The sequence below is a fragment of the Etheostoma cragini genome, chromosome 19 (assembly GCF_013103735.1).
Source record: "Etheostoma cragini isolate CJK2018 chromosome 19, CSU_Ecrag_1.0, whole genome shotgun sequence".
NCBI lineage: Eukaryota > Metazoa > Chordata > Actinopteri > Perciformes > Percidae > Etheostoma > Etheostoma cragini.
In genome coordinates, this window is record NC_048425.1 from 8,683,766 (window position 1) to 8,702,836 (window position 19,071).

The 19,071-nt window shown below is 41.7% G+C and overlaps 1 protein-coding gene and 2 long non-coding RNA genes across 9 annotated transcripts in view; 2 read left to right on the plus strand and 1 right to left on the minus strand.

Annotated features, from left to right (window-relative positions):
- The window catches only part of LOC117934886, a 15,978-nt gene extending 14,339 nt beyond the window's left edge, over window positions 1–1,639 (minus strand). Inside the window, exons 1-2 of the long non-coding RNA XR_004654587.1 lie at window positions 887–1,639; window positions 269–274 (exon numbers count right to left, since the gene is read on the minus strand). This is a non-coding gene — a long non-coding RNA (uncharacterized LOC117934886). The remainder of the gene's footprint in view (window positions 1–268; window positions 275–886) is intronic.
- Window positions 1–15,600, plus strand: part of mtm1 (myotubularin 1) — a 32,420-nt gene extending 16,820 nt beyond the window's left edge. For 3 of the 7 annotated variants that reach the window (XM_034856757.1, XM_034856762.1, XM_034856764.1), the window contains 12 exons: window positions 715–819; window positions 2,200–2,301; window positions 4,485–4,568; window positions 5,073–5,222; window positions 6,633–6,818; window positions 7,864–8,046; window positions 8,288–8,443; window positions 8,601–8,648; window positions 8,775–8,867; window positions 10,646–10,759; window positions 11,503–11,679; window positions 12,635–15,600. In XM_034856757.1, the coding sequence (XP_034712648.1) occupies window positions 715–819; window positions 2,200–2,301; window positions 4,485–4,568; window positions 5,073–5,222; window positions 6,633–6,818; window positions 7,864–8,046; window positions 8,288–8,443; window positions 8,601–8,648; window positions 8,775–8,867; window positions 10,646–10,759; window positions 11,503–11,679; window positions 12,635–12,817 (1,581 nt within the window). In that variant the 3' untranslated portion in view covers window positions 12,818–15,600. The remainder of the gene's footprint in view (window positions 1–714; window positions 820–2,199; window positions 2,302–4,484; window positions 4,569–5,072; window positions 5,223–6,632; window positions 6,819–7,863; window positions 8,047–8,287; window positions 8,444–8,600; window positions 8,649–8,774; window positions 8,868–10,645; window positions 10,760–11,502; window positions 11,680–12,634) is intronic. The other 4 variants (XM_034856761.1, XM_034856763.1, XM_034856758.1 and 1 more) reach the window with 3 other exon arrangements.
- A 1,694-nt stretch (window positions 15,601–17,294) lies between these two features.
- LOC117934878 lies at window positions 17,295–18,323 on the plus strand. The gene is made up of 2 exons (XR_004654580.1): window positions 17,295–18,210; window positions 18,242–18,323. It is a non-coding gene; the product is annotated as an uncharacterized LOC117934878 (long non-coding RNA).
- Window positions 18,324–19,071: the final 748 nt, after the last annotated feature.

Below are 19,071 nucleotides of genomic sequence, written 5' to 3' on the forward strand. Positions count from 1 at the left end.
CCCCCCCCCCCCCCATATACATTAAAAAACTAGTGTTGCTGTGTATGTTTGAAGACAAAGTCAGTAACAAATGAAATGCATCCTTAAAATAACATTTTATTTAGCTTTCAAGAATTCTAGGTAAACGCTCACAGAGATGCAGGGTTTGAGATTCCCAGCGCAGTTGAATTGGAAGCACGATCGCAAACTGGTTGCTTTAAATTCAGGAGCAGAGTCACTTGTGCAGATTAACAATGATAAATCACGTGCAGACATGCCACTGCACCACAGACACCTCATTTAAATGCTCAGTAGGGAGAAGATTTAATTTTTTGGACCAATTAAGTTCCCTAATGTCTGCAGCGGGAAAAAATCAATTGATTGTCTCTTCAAACATCGATCGACGACGCCATTCAGCCCGCTGCATAGCAATAAAATTAGTTATGAGTTAAACCTTCTGGCACTCAGATGAAAAAGCTGTGGATCTCATGTCTCTGGGTCCATCTAAGGTCACGTGTAGTGAGGTAGAAGTTGTATATGTTGTCCCCTTTAAACCTATGCAGAGGGACAGGGAGAGCATTTCTTTTGAATATTATAGTAGTATTTTATACTGATAGTAGGGAGTACTTTATTGGTTGATGTAGTTGTTGGCATGTGTGCTTGTTTGCCTGTGTCATATTTGCATTTTGTTTGTAAGCTAGGCTAACAACATGCTGACTCTCTGCTTGGCTGTAGGATGTGATGCTGGATGTTCCTCTGGGTGCCATCAGCCGGGTGGAGAAGATGGGCGGGGCGTCGAGCAGAGGAGAAAACTCCTACGGCTTGGATATCACCTGCAAGGTGTGTGTGTGGGCGTCTGTGTGTAAGTGTGAGCGCGCGTGTGTGTGTGGCCTGTGCGTGTGTGTACCAGAGGCCTGTACTACGGAGCAAGATTTGGCATTAATGAGGTAACTTCAGCTTCAACCCAGGGTTTTGTGTGTCACGACGACGGATCGCTTGTTACCCGGGTTACAGTGCCGTGGTAATTTATGCTGAACACCTCACCTGGTCGGGAGCAGGTTATGTTGGAGATTAGAGATCAACGGTGTAAAGGCACCGCCTACTGACCAGTCAATACTCGATTGATAACGGTTTCACCCTTCTTAGAAGATCCGGTGGAGCCCATGTGTGTGGGGAGAGAGAAGTGCGCTCATGAAAGATAAAACATTTAGAGATTGACAACCCCGTTAACATTCCATGATGGGTATCTTTGTGAAAGATTAAGATTTCCAGCGGAGGAAATTATTTGTTGGCATCTTGTGCCATGTGGTGCCAATGCGACACATCGGTTTGATTTGTTTTTATATGTTTTTTTTTATTTACTCTCCCGATTGCTTCCCACTGCCAGGGTTGAAACTAAAATAATAGGCTAAAGCAGCAACAACAATTTATGGAAAGCAAAAGTGTAATTCTGGTCAGATCTTGGTCTTGACTGATGGAGAAGTGATATTGATAAGCGTTGTGATTTACGCATTTACAGCGTCAACCTTTTTTTGCCAGCTTTCCTTCTTGTTTTAGGAAGCAGCGACTGCATTGCGTCTTGGCTGTAAAATCATGTCTGTGTTCTTCATATTATGTAGAATTATAGTTCTTATGTTAACTATGCGGCTCTGGTAGATGTTTGCAAGTGATCATACAATGCAAACACCGCCTCTTCTGTGTCGTTGGTTAGTAGGTGAAGCTGGGTAACTGAAATATATCCAGGGCATGTTGATCTTGCTGTGTAGTACAGGCCTCAGGTGCCCTGTGGAGTTTTCAAAACAAAAGTTTCAGTTCTGTTTACATTCAGCGGTGCTCACCAAACCTCATTGTTTGTGTATCACTGAACATCGCGTACAACAAAACATGGCGACGCACATGAAGCGCACACCGTACTAGAGGTCAAATACTCCACAGGGTGCCTCTGAGTAATGACAGCTAGTAGTAGCGGCTGCTCAGCCAGGCATTACTGGGGGGGGGGGGGGGGGGGGGGGGGGGGGGGGGGGGATATCTGACTACTTTAGCAATGAGTTATTTTTAACAACTGGCACTGCAATGCTGAATCTGTGGAATGCTCTTTTTAAGATTAGTGAGTTTTTATCGGATTATAAAGTCATCCAGAAATCATGCCAATCAGCGTCAGTGCTCACAGCAATCACCCGTGTGTGTGTGTGTGTGTGTGTGTGTGTGTCCGTCCCTCAGGACATGAGGAACCTGAGGTTTGCCTTGAAGCAGGAAGGTCACAGCAGACGGGACATCTTTGAGCTCCTCTTCAAATTCGCCTTCCCCCTCTCACACGGTCTGGTAAGGCAGCTTCTAACTTCTACTGCCATCTACTGACTAGGAGATGGCTTTTCTTAAAACTGGGCCAGCAAGGGAAATTTATTTGAAAGATGATACAGATGTAGCCTTATTTTCTCAGATGGTTGATCCACATTAATTAGAAAAAGCACAAGTAACACTATGTACTGTATGTAGAGATCCCTTTAAATCCACCTAGTATTGGCAGACAGTTTTCTGCTAACAGGCATCCTCCATTTGTTGCAGTAGAAATGCAGCCCCCTCATATACCATGACACACAGCTACCGCCCACACTATAGTTACATCTGCTTGGTTAATATGTGTGCATGCTAAAATATGTGTGAGAGCTCTAGTCTTACCAGGACCACTGTCTTTGGTATGGGCCAGTAGAGACGATGAAAAATCCTCACATTTATTCTGCCAACTACCTCCTGGCTATATTGGACCACAGCCAAGCCAGTAGCATTATAATGCTGGCACAGGCTGTTTATAGCTCCTGTGCCTCATATACTGCACAGTTATATCAGACATTCACTGTTCATTGCCTGTATAGATGGTGTTAGGTCACTAACAATTGGGGCACTTCTATCTGGCTATTTTCTTTTTTTTAAGTCGAAGCCACAAGCCTGTGAACAAAAGAACGGAGCATCATTAAGAGCCACCCAATCACAGACCTTTTAAATGTTTCATGCTCTGCTATCGGCAATTGGAAGCTAAATATTTGTATATGTAAAAACTGGATCAAACATTCAGCAGGTTCCAGGGGTGGGCCTTATTGGGGAAAAATATAGCATGCTCCTGTTATTAATCATTAAATGGAAAAGCTATCATGTATTTTTTGAAGTTCCAGCTGTGTAATGACCAAACTCCACTGCTCAATTAATAACAAACCTGTGGTAGGGACTTTATTTTTGGAGCTGTTTTCCAAAATTTCCATAATAATCTTTTAGCATATTGTAACTAAAGCGGTCTTAGAGAAATTAGACTTCTGCACCTGCTCCTTTTTTATTTTCAGGCTTTACAAAATCTAGCCTTGGGATTCTGTTTACCTCACCTGGTAAAGTGTATGCGCCGTGTACGAGGGCTTTGTCCTTGTCGCAGTTCCGACCTGCGGCCCGTTTGCTGCAAGTCATTCCTCCTCTCTCTCCCGTTTCACATCTCAAGCTGTCTAATAAAGGACGAGAAGTAATCTTTGCAACGCCGCCTACTGCTGCCATCCCAATGAGGAGACATTATTGTGGCAGACCATCTGGTAGTTTAGCCTTCTGCTAATCGTAGCTCACGGCTGCGGCTAATTCAAGTTCATTTTTTTCTGTTACTAACTAGAGCCTTGAATCCCAGTATGTCATCTCAAAGGGCTTTCCAAAGAAAACAGGACAAGGATTCTCATCGAAATTCTCTCTATAAAACGGCAATGGGATGAAATAAATGGTACTCGTTAGGACAGTTATAATATGCTTCTGTCCCCCTTTGATTCTTTCAGGATACATAGGTACAGATGTTATTTGATTTGTGTTGCGACTTTCATTTATTGAGATTCTGTAAGTATTGCGATTTGATAATATTGCAATTTTCTTTAACAAAAATAAAAGTTCAGGATTAAACTTTAGAGACAATATATTATGAGACACTTCTAAAAACTAAATGTTTTCTAAAAAGAATCCACATCACATGTCAGTCAGTCAGTCTGACATTTATTTAATTTGTAGTGAAGAACATAAATGAGTTTTTCCTGTCTGCGGTTCTGTATAAACATAACATAGCAGTATTGATTCTACAAAACAGAATTGATTTCATAAATTCCCACCCCTAGTACTCGTACAGTTACTGTATTGTATACAATTGCAAATACTAATAAAAATACATAGTCCGACCAATAATCAGTTTCTTCACTTACAATTTTGCCAGTCTTAACAAAATCAAGAATTACCAGTCACACGCCTTAGAATTGACAATTACACAATTATGCAATCATTGTTACAGGCCCATCCAGGTGACTCCTGTTTATCTGTTGTGGAACGTGAAAAGAACACAATTACAGTAGGGAACGTGCTTTTTGATCCAGCTTCTCCTCAGAATCTGACAAAAAGATGACTTGTGGTTAGTTCAGGTCCCTGTTCTCTCTTAGGATCACTGTGTTGCTGCTGTAATACTATTGTAATGTGTCTCTCTCCACTCCATCCAGCCACTGTTTGCATACGTGACTCAGGAGAAGTACGCGGAGAACGGCTGGGCCATCTACAAACCCGTAGAGGAGTTCAGACGCCAGGTAAGCAGGTAGAGAAGTGCTGCATTAGGAAACTACTTTTTTAGTTTTTTTGTGTTTGTAGTTTTTTTTTTATGTATGAAATGTTTTGTCCTAGTTAAACAATTTATGGGTTACACGGTTGTGTTGTGAATGCTGTAATATGTTTTTTCTTTATTTTGTGTAAAGTACAGCATGTTGCGTGTTGACATTGGACAGGAAGCTGTGGATGAAATGACTTTTGTCATGTCATTCTGTGTGGGACGCGCCTCTTAGTTGCACGATACTATAATAAAATATATCATTTATACCAATGAAATATAAAAGATGAAATACATATACATGATAAAGTGGCACTATAAACATATACAAGGTTGTTGCTCTAATAAATAAAGTGAATTACTTAAAATATTCACGAATTCTGTCATTGCTACTACTGTGCATCATTGTGTAGTGTAGGCGTGAAAACGCAAGAAGAGCATTCTGGTATTAGAATGACTAACGGATGGTGATCCTCGTCTTTTGCAGGGCTTACCAAATAACAAGTGGCGTATCACATTCATCAATAAGAACTACGAGCTGTGTGACACCTACCCCACTGTGTTGGCCGTACCCTTTAAAAGTAAAGAGGAGGACCTGAGACGAGTGGCTGCCTTTAGGTCCAGAGGACGCATACCGGTGAGCACAAGATTGATCTCTGTAAAACTGAACCATGTTTTGCATACAACTCAGTGTCCACTTACTAGCATTTACATAAAGTTACGTGGCATGACGGACAAATAAGATATTCAGGGTTGGATACAAAGACAGTACTTGTTATTAGGATGGTAGAATTTGTACAACACCGGCATTATCCTTTCAATGGGATGTATTGGATGTTATGCTATAGCACAGAAATATTCAAATGTTAAAACGGCAGCCAGCGCAGTGCAGAAATAAAACTGAGTCAAACTTTTGGTAGCACTTTGGTTTGTTGCCTTGGAAACAGTGTTTGATCACTGAGCTGCCCTGTAACTGCTTCCATTTCTTCTAATCATTGTAGACTGACCATCCAAGGTAAACTCATCAATGTAATACTTCGGTCAACCATGTGTCTATATGCTCACGCATACATTGAAGAGAGTTCTTATTTTCAGCCCGCAAACAAATCCCATCTCCTTATCCCCAACCAAGGACTAACCTTAACTGACAAAGTATTTGATTGTTTGAGGCAGCACACACCCTGAGGGGACATGAGCCCTCAGTTCAAGTTGAGTGTTTTGTTTCATCACCTCTAGGGCTGCAAAGACAAATCCATTAGTTGTCAACTATTATATTCATAGGCAACTACTTATCAGTTTGAGTCATTTTTTTCAATAGGAAAAAAAAGTCTAAATTCTCTGATTCCAGGTTCTTAAATGTGAATAATTTATAGTTTCTTCACTTCTCTGTGACAGTAAACTGAAATAAACTTTGAGATGTGGACAAAAACAAGACAATTGAGCACGTCAGCCCGGTTTCAATCAAATAGATTTGCATTTAAATGTTCTAGTATCAATCAATAAAATCCAGAATCGATGCCTGTCGTTGTTGTATGGAACTCAAAGACCTAAGAAACCCATTGGTACCAATTACGTAATGCTAGCTTCGGCAAGGGGGTTAAAAAGCACTCAAAAGTTAGGCTACATTTTGGTGAGCGGAAAAACTGCCGTGGCCATTTTCAAATGGGGATCCCTCAACTTCAAAACTCCAGCTGTAGAGTCTTGAGAGCTGTGTTCATGGGAAATAAGTCCATTAATATAACTGGGTCTATTCTTTATGTAAACATTAATACTTTAATTAACGCAGCAGGTTAGAAGGAACCTTGTACAATTGTAGAATATTTTTCAAATCCAAGCTAAATTGGTTTCGCAACTCAAATATGTCAAATTGAATCGGAAATGTTATCTAATCGGGAGCTTGTGAATTGGAATCTAATTGTTAAATCAGCGGCAATACCCGGCCCAAGTCTTTACCGACTGCCCCCTTGCGAGACTTTGTGGCCATCAAAAGCTAGCTGACGGCGAGCGAGTCGGAGTCTTCCAGCACTGACCGCTCTTTGTGCCTCAGGTTCTCTCATGGATCCACCGGGAGAACCAGGCCGTGATCTGTCGCTGCAGCCAGCCTCTGGTTGGGATGTCTGGCAAAAGAAACAAGGACGACGAGCGCTACCTGGACATGATCCGGGAGGCAAACGACACCACAAAGCTCACCATCTACGACGCTCGGCCCAGCGTCAACGCTGTCGCCAACAAGGTCAGGAGGGACAGGAAGTTCTCTCAGGAGTTAAAGTGCTGGTTGCACACACATTGGGGCGTGCATTTGGTGGTTCTGATATGTTATAGATGTGATGCCATGATGATTTCTCTTTTTAAGAAGTGAGAAAGGGGAAATAATTATCATTTGCTTTATCAAATAATTTGTCCATGATCCTTTCTAATAATCATGTAGTCATTTGTTGTGAAAGTTCACTGTCGTCTCTAGACTAATGACCATAATGTTTTTGGTGGCCCCGTATTTTCTTTAAAGTCCAGTTCAGATTAAAGATTTGCGAGTTGAGCTGAAACGTGCAACTACTTGCAGTGTGCCGTTCTAAAACCTGCCCGATCACACCAATGTGGTCTCTCTCCACAACTTTCCAGTTCTGGGATTTATCCGGTGCAGCCGGAAATACGGCCGGATGTCACTCTTTTTGTCCGGATGTCTGGTAACTTCGGCTGTCTTTGTGTTGCCGTTCTAAACTCCGGTGGATTTCTGAGCACTATGGTTAACTGCTCCTCAGATCTCTGCAGGGTAAATCCAGACAGCTAGCTAGACTCTCTGTCCAATGTGAGTTTTCTGTTGCACGACTAAAACAACTTTTGAACGTACACACGTTTCACCAAAACAAGTTCCTTCCCAATGTGACAAGAAGGTGTATCCTCTCCAAACCAACCTGTTTGTACTTCTGTTCAAACTTCCGACTTTCAGGCTTTTTTGCAGTTGCATATCATTTGTGTCTTAAAATATGAATGAGGATAGAGAAAGTGAGTTGCTTGCTACAGCTTAATTTCATTTGACGAAACGCCAAACAGAATTTTATTTCCCTGATTTTCTGCTGTGTTCCATCGCAGCTCCCTCGCTTTAGTCACTCTCTAGCTTGAGCTGAGCCACGTCGGTTCAGACCGCTAAAACCTTTCCCTGCAATGTTTGAAAACGGTTATGTCTCGTTGTGAAATTGGGCAAACAATGAGATCAGTATTCCTGTTATGAATGGAAAACCAAGCCTTGTTTTTGATCTTAACGTCTTTGCTGTCCTTAGGCCACAGGAGGAGGCTACGAGGGTGACGAGTACCAAAACGCAGAGCTTGTCTTCCTGGACATCCAGAATATCCACGTCATGAGGGAATCCCTGAAGAAACTCAAAGACATTGTCTACCCCAATGTGGAGGAATCCCATTGGCTGTCCAGTCTAGAGTCTACACATTGGCTAGAACATGTTAAGGTAAGAAACGGAATCTGAATGTTTGTGCACACATAAATCCACCTCCAAATGTAGCTCTTGCGATCCGATTTCAATGCTTCCCGAGAGATCAGAACACTCGGGATGGATGGTTAAAAACCAGGGCACAACAGGCCCAATGTGGACATCACCATCATCATTATTGTTATAAGTAAGTCATCGCCATTACTCGTTTTCGGAAAAAGTCCAACGCCTTGTCTTAACAGTGTCTTTGTGTGTGCAGCTGGTGTTGTCGGGAGCCATCCAAGTAGCAGACAAGGTTTCCAGTGGGAACTCGGTGGTGATTCACTGCAGCGACGGCTGGGACCGGACTGCTCAGCTCAGCTCTCTGGCCATGCTGATGCTGGACAGTCACTACCGCACGCTCCGAGGATTCCAGGTCAGTCACCGCAAAAACACCATACCAAAGGAAAACTGCTCATCCATACCAGAGCAGCACAGTCATCATGAATTGCACTGTGCTGTGGTTAAGTGTACTTTACAGTAATTAAATGTCACTTCTTAAAGCTTTAGAGTTGTGTTTTGTGTTGTTTCAGGTGCTGATTGAGAAGGAATGGATCAGCTTTGGGCACAAGTTTGCCTCAGTAAGTAGCTCCTGTCTTTAGAAAGATCTAGTTTAGAATCCATATTCAATACAGTCAGATATTTTCAAGCAATATTCAGATCTTTCAGTTTAATTATTAGTTAACCTGTGTGTGTTGTGTGTGTAGAGGATAGGCCACGGTGACAAGAACCACGCAGATCAAGACAGATCGCCCATCTTTGTTCAGTTCATCGACTGCGTATGGCAGATGACCAAACAGGTATGCTTAACACAGCTGCACTCATGTTGGGATTAAACCTCCAAGGCATTTCTATGGGGACATTATTGTAGCAAAACTGTTTGCGAATGTGTGTGGAGAGTTGTGCAACTGTATTTCAATCTATGTGTGCGTAATTAAATTTGTAAACATGTAACAACATCTTCAAATCTGTAATCCGATTTGTGTGTACTTAAATCTGTGCAGGTGACAGGTGTAGGGAAATCTCTCAACTCAGCAGGCCTCTTAATAAAACTCAACTCTGTGGTTCCGGAAGTAATAATCCCATTAGTTTTCTCTATAAGAATTTTTCTTATTAGCCATAGTGTCTAACCCATCTGATTTAGACGAGCTGTGAGGTTGTGAAAGGAAAGTTTCTACGCCTGTAGAAGACAGAAGTCTGCATAAAATCAACCTTGTTTAAAGAAAAGCATCTTTTATTCGCAATGTCATGGAGAAGTACTACACTATCCACAATTGTAAGTGTAACAACAACGTCTCCGATTAGTGGAACTCCGCTATAGTGAGCTACTAACACTGAAGTCTATTATCATTTCTGTACACAGTCTTGTACCTTTGCCTTTTTCGCCTTTTTCAAAATGTCTTATGGTCACGATTCATCTCGTAGCTGCTTGGCTTGGTTCCAGGCCGTGACTATATGTGTGGAGATTTCTCTGTACCGCTGTGCCTTCAGTACAGCCGCAGGTTATGGGTGCACGGAAGGTTTTCTTCTGCTATTTTGGTTCATGTAGGTGCAGCAGCTCAACATGCAAAAGGGCTGAATATAAATCTATAAATTGGAGGTTGAGATGATTCTCAACCAATCCCATCACTGCTCTCGTAGCTCTGGAACAGCTGACCCGGTAGGCTGCAGATTTCTCAGCGTTGTGCTCTGGTGCCTTCAGATGTCTGCCAGGATCTAATGAGCTGAATGAGAAATTTTTCATACAGTTTAAATGGAGACTGATTGGCAAAAGTCCCTCATTTAACTAATTTCCACAATTACTGGCTGAGACATGTTTAAATTTAACAGTGTGTCTACATTTTGAGCAGTATTTCTTGATTGCTGACGTCTAAGAACCATTTTTCACCAAAAAAGCTCTCACCTGGCTACGTCTCTCCTCCCACCCGTCCAACGAGCGCTCTGCAGGAAAAATACAGGTCGGACCGCTGCTTGTGTTGATAGTAATTGCACTGCGACAAAAAACAATTCACTATTCGCGGTGCTGTTTAGTCCTGCCGTGTGGAGCATCACACGGCTATATATATATATATATAAGATTTCCTTACGTAAATCCTCGTTATGACAAACAGCCCTTTCTGTCCGGGGGATCAATATGTCGATTTGCTCTCTACTGAACTTAATAATTATTCTGGCTGGGATTATTTTAAACTTTGATTTTGAAGAGGGGGCAGTCATGTAGTAGTGAATAATCTGTTTATTCTCTGGTTATAGTGCCTGTTTTATGGTGATTTATTGTATTTGTCTATTTTGTATTGTTTAGTCTGTAATTTCTTTTTGTGAGTTTAGCATTTGAAATGTATGTCTCTATTGATGAGTTTGTGTTCTCTACTGTCTTTAATGCAAGTGTTGAGTTATTCTACTTAAAAGGGTCCATCTAGGGATGTGCATGGCAAATTAGCCCAGGCTATAAATGGCATGGTGTGTGGCATAGCTATGCTACATACAGAGACCAACCCACCAAAGACGTTGATCTGAGATGACTGAGGAGGAATTTGTAACTGTTTAACTCCCCTCACCACATCTCTCCTGCTCTTAGTTTCCTACAGCGTTTGAGTTTAACGAGCGCCTCCTGCTGACCATCCTGGATCACCTCTACAGCTGCTGCTTCGGGACGTTCCTCTACAATTGCGAGAGTATGCGAGACCAGCAAGTAAGACGGGACATACAACGCTGCTCTTTTGAGTTTCCCTACAACATGCATGCAAGCAAGATTTGATTTGATTTGATTTGATTTGATTTGATTTGATATGATATGATTGGGACCTCAATTAGCTGGGGCCGTAGCCACAGCTATTCTTCCTATCTATACCGGGGGTGTCAAACTCATTTTCACTGAGGGACACACTGGAAGAAAGGAATCACATCAAGGGCCAGACATGGATATTTTATTGACATGCTTTATTTAATCAAAAAGAGTCAAACATCTTTAACTGTATTATTGCATGTCTCATATAGTCTTCTAACTTATGGTCTGGTTGAGACAAAGCCACCCCCAAAATGTAACTTAGCCGTCAAAGAAAAGAACGACATAAAAACATTGGGGGGAAAATGCAACAAAAATTATGAAAAAAGCGACACAAGCATTGGCAAAAGGGACAAACTTCAGATAAAGCAACATAAACCAGTTGGGCCGAAATGTATTATGAACCTAACTTGATATGCGGCGTTACATAGTAATTTAAATGTAGCCTGAATCTGCCTTCCGTGGCGTGCCTTGTGCTTTAATCACGTTCATTAGCATTGAAACAAAATGCTGCTACAACACGTTCTGTCTTTGGCTTTACCTTGCAGTGCATTTACTGCTTTAAATGGCTTGTACTCTTTCCCCCCCCCCCCCCCCCCCCCCCCCCCCCCCCCCCCCCCCCCCCCCCCCCACACCACCTCTCTGTGCAGGAGGTGAGGTTGAAAACAGTGTCTCTGTGGTCCCTGGTCAACAGTAAGATGGATATGTATTTAAACCCCTTCTACACCCCCGAGTCGGGCAGGGTCCTCTACCCCGTCGCCAGCATGCGCCACCTAGAGTTGTGGGTAACATACTACATCCGCTGGAACCCTCGCATACGGCAGCAGGTAGGACCGCCAGTCTGTTATAATATACTGGGACCTGGCCCGGGCCCTCAGGGGCCTACAAGCCACCAGTGTCATTGTGTATCAGTTGGTTTGTTGTAATGTGATTCCGTCATTTAAATGAGTCAGCAATTAAGCTGGCATCACAGATTATTCACAGAGCCAGTTTATTTAAATAGAACTATGTATTACTATAAGTATTATACAGCCACTGTAAAAAAAGGTTTCAAGAGTAAAGTTCATATATTTAGAGTATCATAATGCTATGGGAAGTCATTATTTGAAAATAAAAAGTGGTGAAGTGTGGATGTGTTCAAAAGAGTGTCCATTTTTCTATCATAGTAAACAGTCCAAACACATTGTTTTTGTAGGAATATATAGAATGTATATAGAATAGAAAAAGTCTATTTTGCAGCCAAGGCAGGAAAATTTTCTAGTTTTATTATTATAGACAGCCAGGCAATTTATTTTACTCATTTATAGGTGCATACAACATGCTGTTGGAATCAAACAATCTTCTTAATGAGATAAATGTGAAAATGCACTAAACCACTGGTTTTCAAACTATGCAGCCAGTACCACCAGTGGTACGCAAGCTCCCTCTAGTGGTATGCAGATTTAATCTCTAAATGTGGTTAAAAAATACAATAAATAAATTCCCCCCAAAAATGCTAAAGAAATGCTACAACCTTTCCAATGAAATACTTAAACTATCTTCAGCGAAAAGTCATTTACAATGACTTTTTCATATTTTTGATTTGATATCACCCTGCTATGTAGAGTCATGTTTATTTACATACATAGTTACATAGTTGCAAGATGGTATGCAAAGGTAAAAGGGATCGTTCAAAAACACTACAATGGTTGACTTTTATCCTCTTCGTGACAAATTGCTGTGTGTGTGTGCGTCTGTGCGTGCGTGCGTGTGTGTGTGTGTGTGCGCGTGTGTGTGTTACAGCAGCAGAGTCCAGTGGAGCAGCGCTACAAGGAGCTGTTGGCCCTCCGAGACGAGTACCTGAAGAAGCTGGAGGCGCTGGAGCTATCTGGCTCTTCTCCTTCCTCCCGTCTGGCTAACACCCCCAACAACCCCGCCTCCTCCACACCCCCACAGCAATACACACAGCTGCAAACTCCCCTTTGAGGGCTCATGACATCACACGCACGCTCTCAAATACACCTGTTGACTTGCACTTATGTCCTCTTCACTCTGATTTCTGTCCGTCTCTAACACACGCAGGGAATTAATGAGTATTTTGCAGTTCTAACTGTTGATAAAAAAAGAATGCTAATCCGATTTAGATTTGATAGGGTTGTTCTAACACCATAGTGGTGACGATGGTGATTTATGCAATATGTCACAGTACAGCCTTCTACACAAACACACACACACACACACACACACACACACACACACACACACACACACACACACACACACACACTCTCGCCATACAGGGAAGCCTTAAAGACATTCAGTGGCTTTCAGTCCAAGGGCTTGAACACACAGGACACCCAGTGGATGTGTAACGGCTTTCACACAAGCTTTCCTCTGTACGCCCTAATCTGATATAACAGAAACCGCCGCACAACAACATTTAGGATTATTATCTACTATAGGTAGACACCCCCCCTTTGTTTCCACTCTTTGAGCTAAGCGAGAAAAGCCAAAGTCAGGAGAAAAATAGACAATAGATTTTCTTGGAAACTAAAATAAGTTCAAAGTTGGATGTCAGAACACTGCTATGTGTCAGCTCACCTACGTCCTGCCTACGTCCTGCTACAGAAGCGTTGGTGTCCTGTGTGAACAGAGCGAAATCAATAGAAACAATTCTCACCTCTCCCACTTCTTCCTTCTTGCTGCACTGCTTCTGAGTGTTGCCTTTCCCTTAAGGAATCGATTAGAACTGCCGCAGAGCTCACGCAGCGGAGTCGGAGGCTCTGAGCTGCGGCGGTGAACGTCACTGTACGCGTCCAGCTAAGTGTATATATCAAGTGTGTCAGATTTGGATGGGTTGATGTGGAATTTGTTGCTTATCACCCGAGGAGAAAACCTAGAGCTGTCGGCCACATGTATTTTGCCACTGCTTTCTGCTACGCTCCCCTAAGCAGTATTTCCCAGCTCTTCCTAAGCTATGGCCCTGAGAGCAAATGCAGTTCTAGCCAACTGACAGAGGTCACTTAGAAGTGAACAAGTAATTACCTTTTTATGAATGCAGCTTTGGTAGGGTCTGAAATATATTTTGGGTGCTCAAGATTTTCTAGGGACATGAAGTGGTGCTGGCCTCTGATCCTGGATCACCTCTTGTGCTTCTATGTTCTCACTAAACGCAGGCCATGGATGGAGAAACCAGCCTGGTCCATTATAGCCTTACCATGCCACGCCATAATGGAAAGTGAGCAGAAATCAACCAGTTAGCTCTTACTTCCCTTGAAGAGTGTAATTCTGATATTCTTTCCATCCACCACTGAAAAGTCCCATGTAAAAAAACGCACGTGTTCTCCTAGCACATGTGTCTTTTGGACAGGTGTTTTCTTTCCCGCTCATTGTAATTAAATATGACGTAGGTCAGTTTTTACATTAGAAAGCCAAGTTTTAGTCAATAAATAGTGTTTCTATTTTTCAGTTATCTAATTGGTTTACGTAGTTTGCTGGGATTGTTTACAACTACTTACTTGGTTGTCTGACTGCTCATGTTTCTGCCCACTGCAGATTACAGCTTTGTGTAGCTAACGGGCTGTTGATGTCTCCACAAGACATATCATTATAACTAATAGGAAGGATGGGGAACGCTATTCAGAAATAAGGTGAAGCTATGGGAATTAGTCTTGATTGTATGTGGAAAATAAAAACGTAAATTTCACATTGGAAATTCTATGGAAGATAGTCTAACAACGGACCACATTCTTTCTTTTGGAAAAGAATGTCAAAAATATAAAAATGATTTATATGTCAAAATAATGAGGTTTAAATGATTACATTAAGTCAAAGCTATACAATTTAGTTTAGTATGTATATTTTAGTTTTTATTCAATTTTTTTCATCTCAAAATGGTGAGACAGTGCTATCAAAAGTATGGCCTAGTTTCTTAGAATTCTGATTTTAAGTTGAAATAAAATTGAAAACAAAATAAGACTCATAATTTTGACTTAATATCTGTTTTCTTCTTTTTTCTGACTCAAATTAAATTCTAAAGTAATAACACATGAAAACCAACCTGTCCAGAATGCACTTCCTGTGTGTGGGTGAGCGTAAACTAGCCTGATGTGAGGATTTTGCTGCTAAATACCAAGGGCTCCCATTTTGGTTATTTTGAAAACATTTGACACAAGGTCTGACAGAAGAAGAATGACTGTCTATCACAAATACATGTACTGTATCATTCAGTCTGTCAACATGATAAGACTGTTTACTACAATGGCTCTTGCATTTAGGTTATCTCCCCCCCTTTTCAATCTCAGTCTGGTAGTCCTCAGTCTCTGGCACTTATGCAATGTCGGCCACTCAATATATATCTGGGTTTTATTACTGGAGTACTGTAAGTTGAGGATTGGAGTGTTGTGTGCAGGGCTTTAAAATGACACCTGCCAACCCACCAAATACGGGTAAAAATTAACTTTTTTTGGGTTAACATTGTAGACTTACTAGCCAATTTGGCTGGTGATGAATAAAGCAAATAACACTGCGTCTGTTTAAATCAGCTGGCTGAAGAAATTCTCCCAAATTTCTTGGCAGAAAACAACAGAAATTATTTGTGTGTTTGCCTTGGAAACGTAATCTTTATCTGGCAACACTGATCCTTGTACGAACCTTATATTTCCCATAACACTTTCTCTTTGAAAAGAAGTAGTAAAGTAAGTTAGGAAAAAAACAACACGTGGCTAGTGGAAAATCTGATTGGCTGGTAACTTTGAAAATCTACTAGCCATGTTGGCTGGTCAACAAAAGCTCATTTAAAGCCCTGGTTGAGTGTGATATTTTCTGTTAAGTGCAAATGTGTTATTTTGGCAATGCCAGCTGTGGCGTCCATTGCTGAAAACAAGAATGAAACTAATGGATAGCTATTAAAAGGAGGTTTAACGCTGCAGCATGGCTGTGCTCTGGCTCTACACCCAAGGGAAACTGTTCCGTATATTCTGTTCAATCTAGTACAGGGTAGATCCACCTGGCAGTGTACTTGGACCACTACTGTAGATCATGTCCACCTGACAGTATATCTGTAACATTTCATGAAAACCTCCTTCACAAATGAATTTTTTGCTATAATACCCCAGGCGTTCTGGGCTATTGGCTGTTTCTTACCACTCTTTTTTTGGAGTGTAGTTGCCTCCATTCAGTATGATTAACACAGAATGGGACTCTACTTCTGGAACCTTTTCTACCCAAACCATTTCCCCCCACTTCTCTGCAGCATCCTTGAACATTTGTTGTTGAAACTTCAAAAAAAAACGAGAGCGTGTTTCAGTAAGTTGGAGGCAACAATGCATTGCAATGGTGCACTGCATGTACAGCGTGACAGTTTCAATTGTGAACGAGGTGCAATAAGTCATTTTGGGAAGTGTGTCAGGTCACGTCCATATTTGTGCCTTTGATTCGTGTGTGAATCACCTTCACCTTTTCAGATAAATGTACTCTTTTATCTTTGGTCATGTTTGAGATTGACTGCTCAGTAGTTTACTCTTCCATAGGAAGAAAGCCTTGTGTCTTCTGATTATTTTGAGAGAAAGCCATGCTGTTTATGGATTTGTGCCAGTTTGAAGTGGGTGGTCACTGCCGGCATTCCTCAAGTAACTACAGAGTGCAGAGGAAGGGGCAGTTTACTAACCTACCCCGTCTTAAAGGAAGCCTGGGTTTCCCCTTCCCAAATTTTTTTTATTTAGAGTTTGGATGTATCACAACACAAACGAGGCAAGGTCATGAGAGCGCTTTTGAGCTTAACTCAAGTTCAATTTACATACTATCAATCAAATACCACAAAAATGAGAGACAGCTTGTATTCAGGGTTACAGTTTTGTCTCGGCCGTTGAGTTGAGCTTCATCAGACCTGCTTGTCTGATGGTCACACTGCTCGGGAAGGCCCCTGCTCGGGAAGGGCTGTGTTCCATTTCTGATTAGGACATTTCCACCCACTACACGCTCTGATTGGCCCCCTGTTTGTAGGTGACCAGAGATCCAGGGCTTGAAGTTGTCTCTCAGCTCTTATTTTCTTCCATACCTTCCAGACAAATGTAATTCTGTGAAATGGCCAGCAGATTTCGCGCAAAAGCTTTGTTTTATCGCCATCACGATGGCAACTATAACAAAATCAGTGCCTGTAACAGCCACAGCAAATGGTTCAGAATGAAATCTTGGTGTTTTATGGCGTTGCAAGAGAAAATAAGACTTTGGCTACCTGCAAGTATGTCAGATCTCAAACATGACTTTTCTGTATCTGGGTGGGTCAGAGCCAAGGTCCAAAGATAGCACCATCCACCAGCCAAATGCTGCGAAAATATGCAGGTGGCTGATAGATTTGCTTCACTCACCGGCCAAATAACCCAATGCTAATATGGCTAGCGGCTGGTCAAATTTGAACGTTCACTAGAGCTCAACAGGGACCGCTTCAAAACGGCTTCAAAAGGAAAAGGTGTACAAAACCGTGCATAGAAACTACCATAGACTTGAATGGTAGAGGCTCACTCTAGACGTTAGCGGTTTGAAAAACGTTTCTATGGTAACAGTGAATTGGACAAATCTGAGACGTCATTGTTGGATTTAGGATTGTGGGCTGTGTGTTCTCCATTCAATGGCTGATAAAACTTGTTTTTCTTAAAACCAGGTTGTAGCTTCTACAGGAGCAGAAACGTTTGTTACACAAATTCGTAGCTCGTGGTCCATTGACCTTGGATGGTTTAGACATTATGGCTAATAATCAAAAACCTTACGGAGAAAATGAACGGGATTTTCACTTCCGGAACCACACTGTTGAGCTTTATTTGGCTGGGGGGTGAAAAAGTTAACTTTGGACCGTAGTCAGAGTGCAACCTGATTCCTATGTTAACTTCTTAGGTTGTAGCCTACCGAATGGAAACCGACGTCCTCTACGAAAGGTTCGTACTGTAGGAGGGTGAAAAAGAAGTGACGGCAACATAAAAAAGTGTGCATTGGTTGGGTGGTTGTGTTTTTAGGGAAAAACAGATGAAAAAAAATCTATTTTTTATTATTTTTTACTTTGTACAAGCACCGTGATGTAATTACCTCAATCGAAAACCTATTTTACTGTCTAAAAGTTCTATTGTTGTAAAATACAATTATTTTATGTAGTGTAAAATCTTACAGTTTTATAAAAAAGGAAAGCAATGTTTGTTCAGAAATTGTTGGGATAAAATGTGGATTTCTGCTCCATTGGATAATTTTTTTTTTTTTAGGGCATTTCTTTTGGTTTGTACTCTCTAAGCCCAGAATGAAAATACAGAAGCTTAATGTTACTGTTCACTTGTCACAAACCTTGACATGCAGGGCTTCCCCCAGAAGAGTTGTTTAGCTTGGTTGCAAGTGTTTTTTTGCGTTTTGTGTTTTTTTTGACAGGGGCCCGGTTACAGAGCATTAATGTAGAGCCCAATAGTTCTGTGTTAACAGAATCATGGAAGGAATGGCTAAATTGAGAATTAAAAAAAGCTAAGACAGCTAAGCTAAGACAGATTCCAAAGGGCCCTACATTAAGTCACATCTAAAAGCGTAAAGGTCCCATGGCATGAAAATTTCACTTTTAGTTTTTTTTTTTTTTAACATTAATATGAGTTCCCCCAGCCTGCCTATGGCCCCTTTAGTGCCTTTGACAAAATGAAAGCCTCAGCTTTCTCTACTTTGCCCTCTGAGATAATTTGGCCCGCCCATGAGAGAAAGACGACATGGCTTTCAAACGAGCAAAGTGGCAGTTGGTCAAGGCCACATCTCCTGTCTGCACCTTGCCCCCCCCCCCCCCTCTTCAATAGCTACAGACTCAGGCACGTCCTGTGGAAAGCTCATTGTGGGACTGGCTCTAGTGGCTGTAATTCTGCACCAAGGCTGAATTTTGGGAAAGAGACTTCAGATATGGTATTAGTGAACCACTGAGGTCTTTTTTTAAAGCATCCAAAGAGCGTCATGTCATGGGACCTTTAACTAGAAATTTGGATATACGACTATGTCTAAGTTTCCCATCGAGCCGCCCTGCTGTAACTTAAAAAAAAAAACTAAAATGTAATTCCCAGTTGCTTAGGCCTGGTGGGGGGTAGTCTATAACCACACACATCCACTCCCGGGATTGCTCTGGCGCCCCAGGAAATTCCGCCGGATAAATGTCTTTTTGCCAATGTCTGTTACCTTGCTCTGCCTTTGTGTTGGCGTTCTAAACTCCGGTGGATTTCAGAGGACAA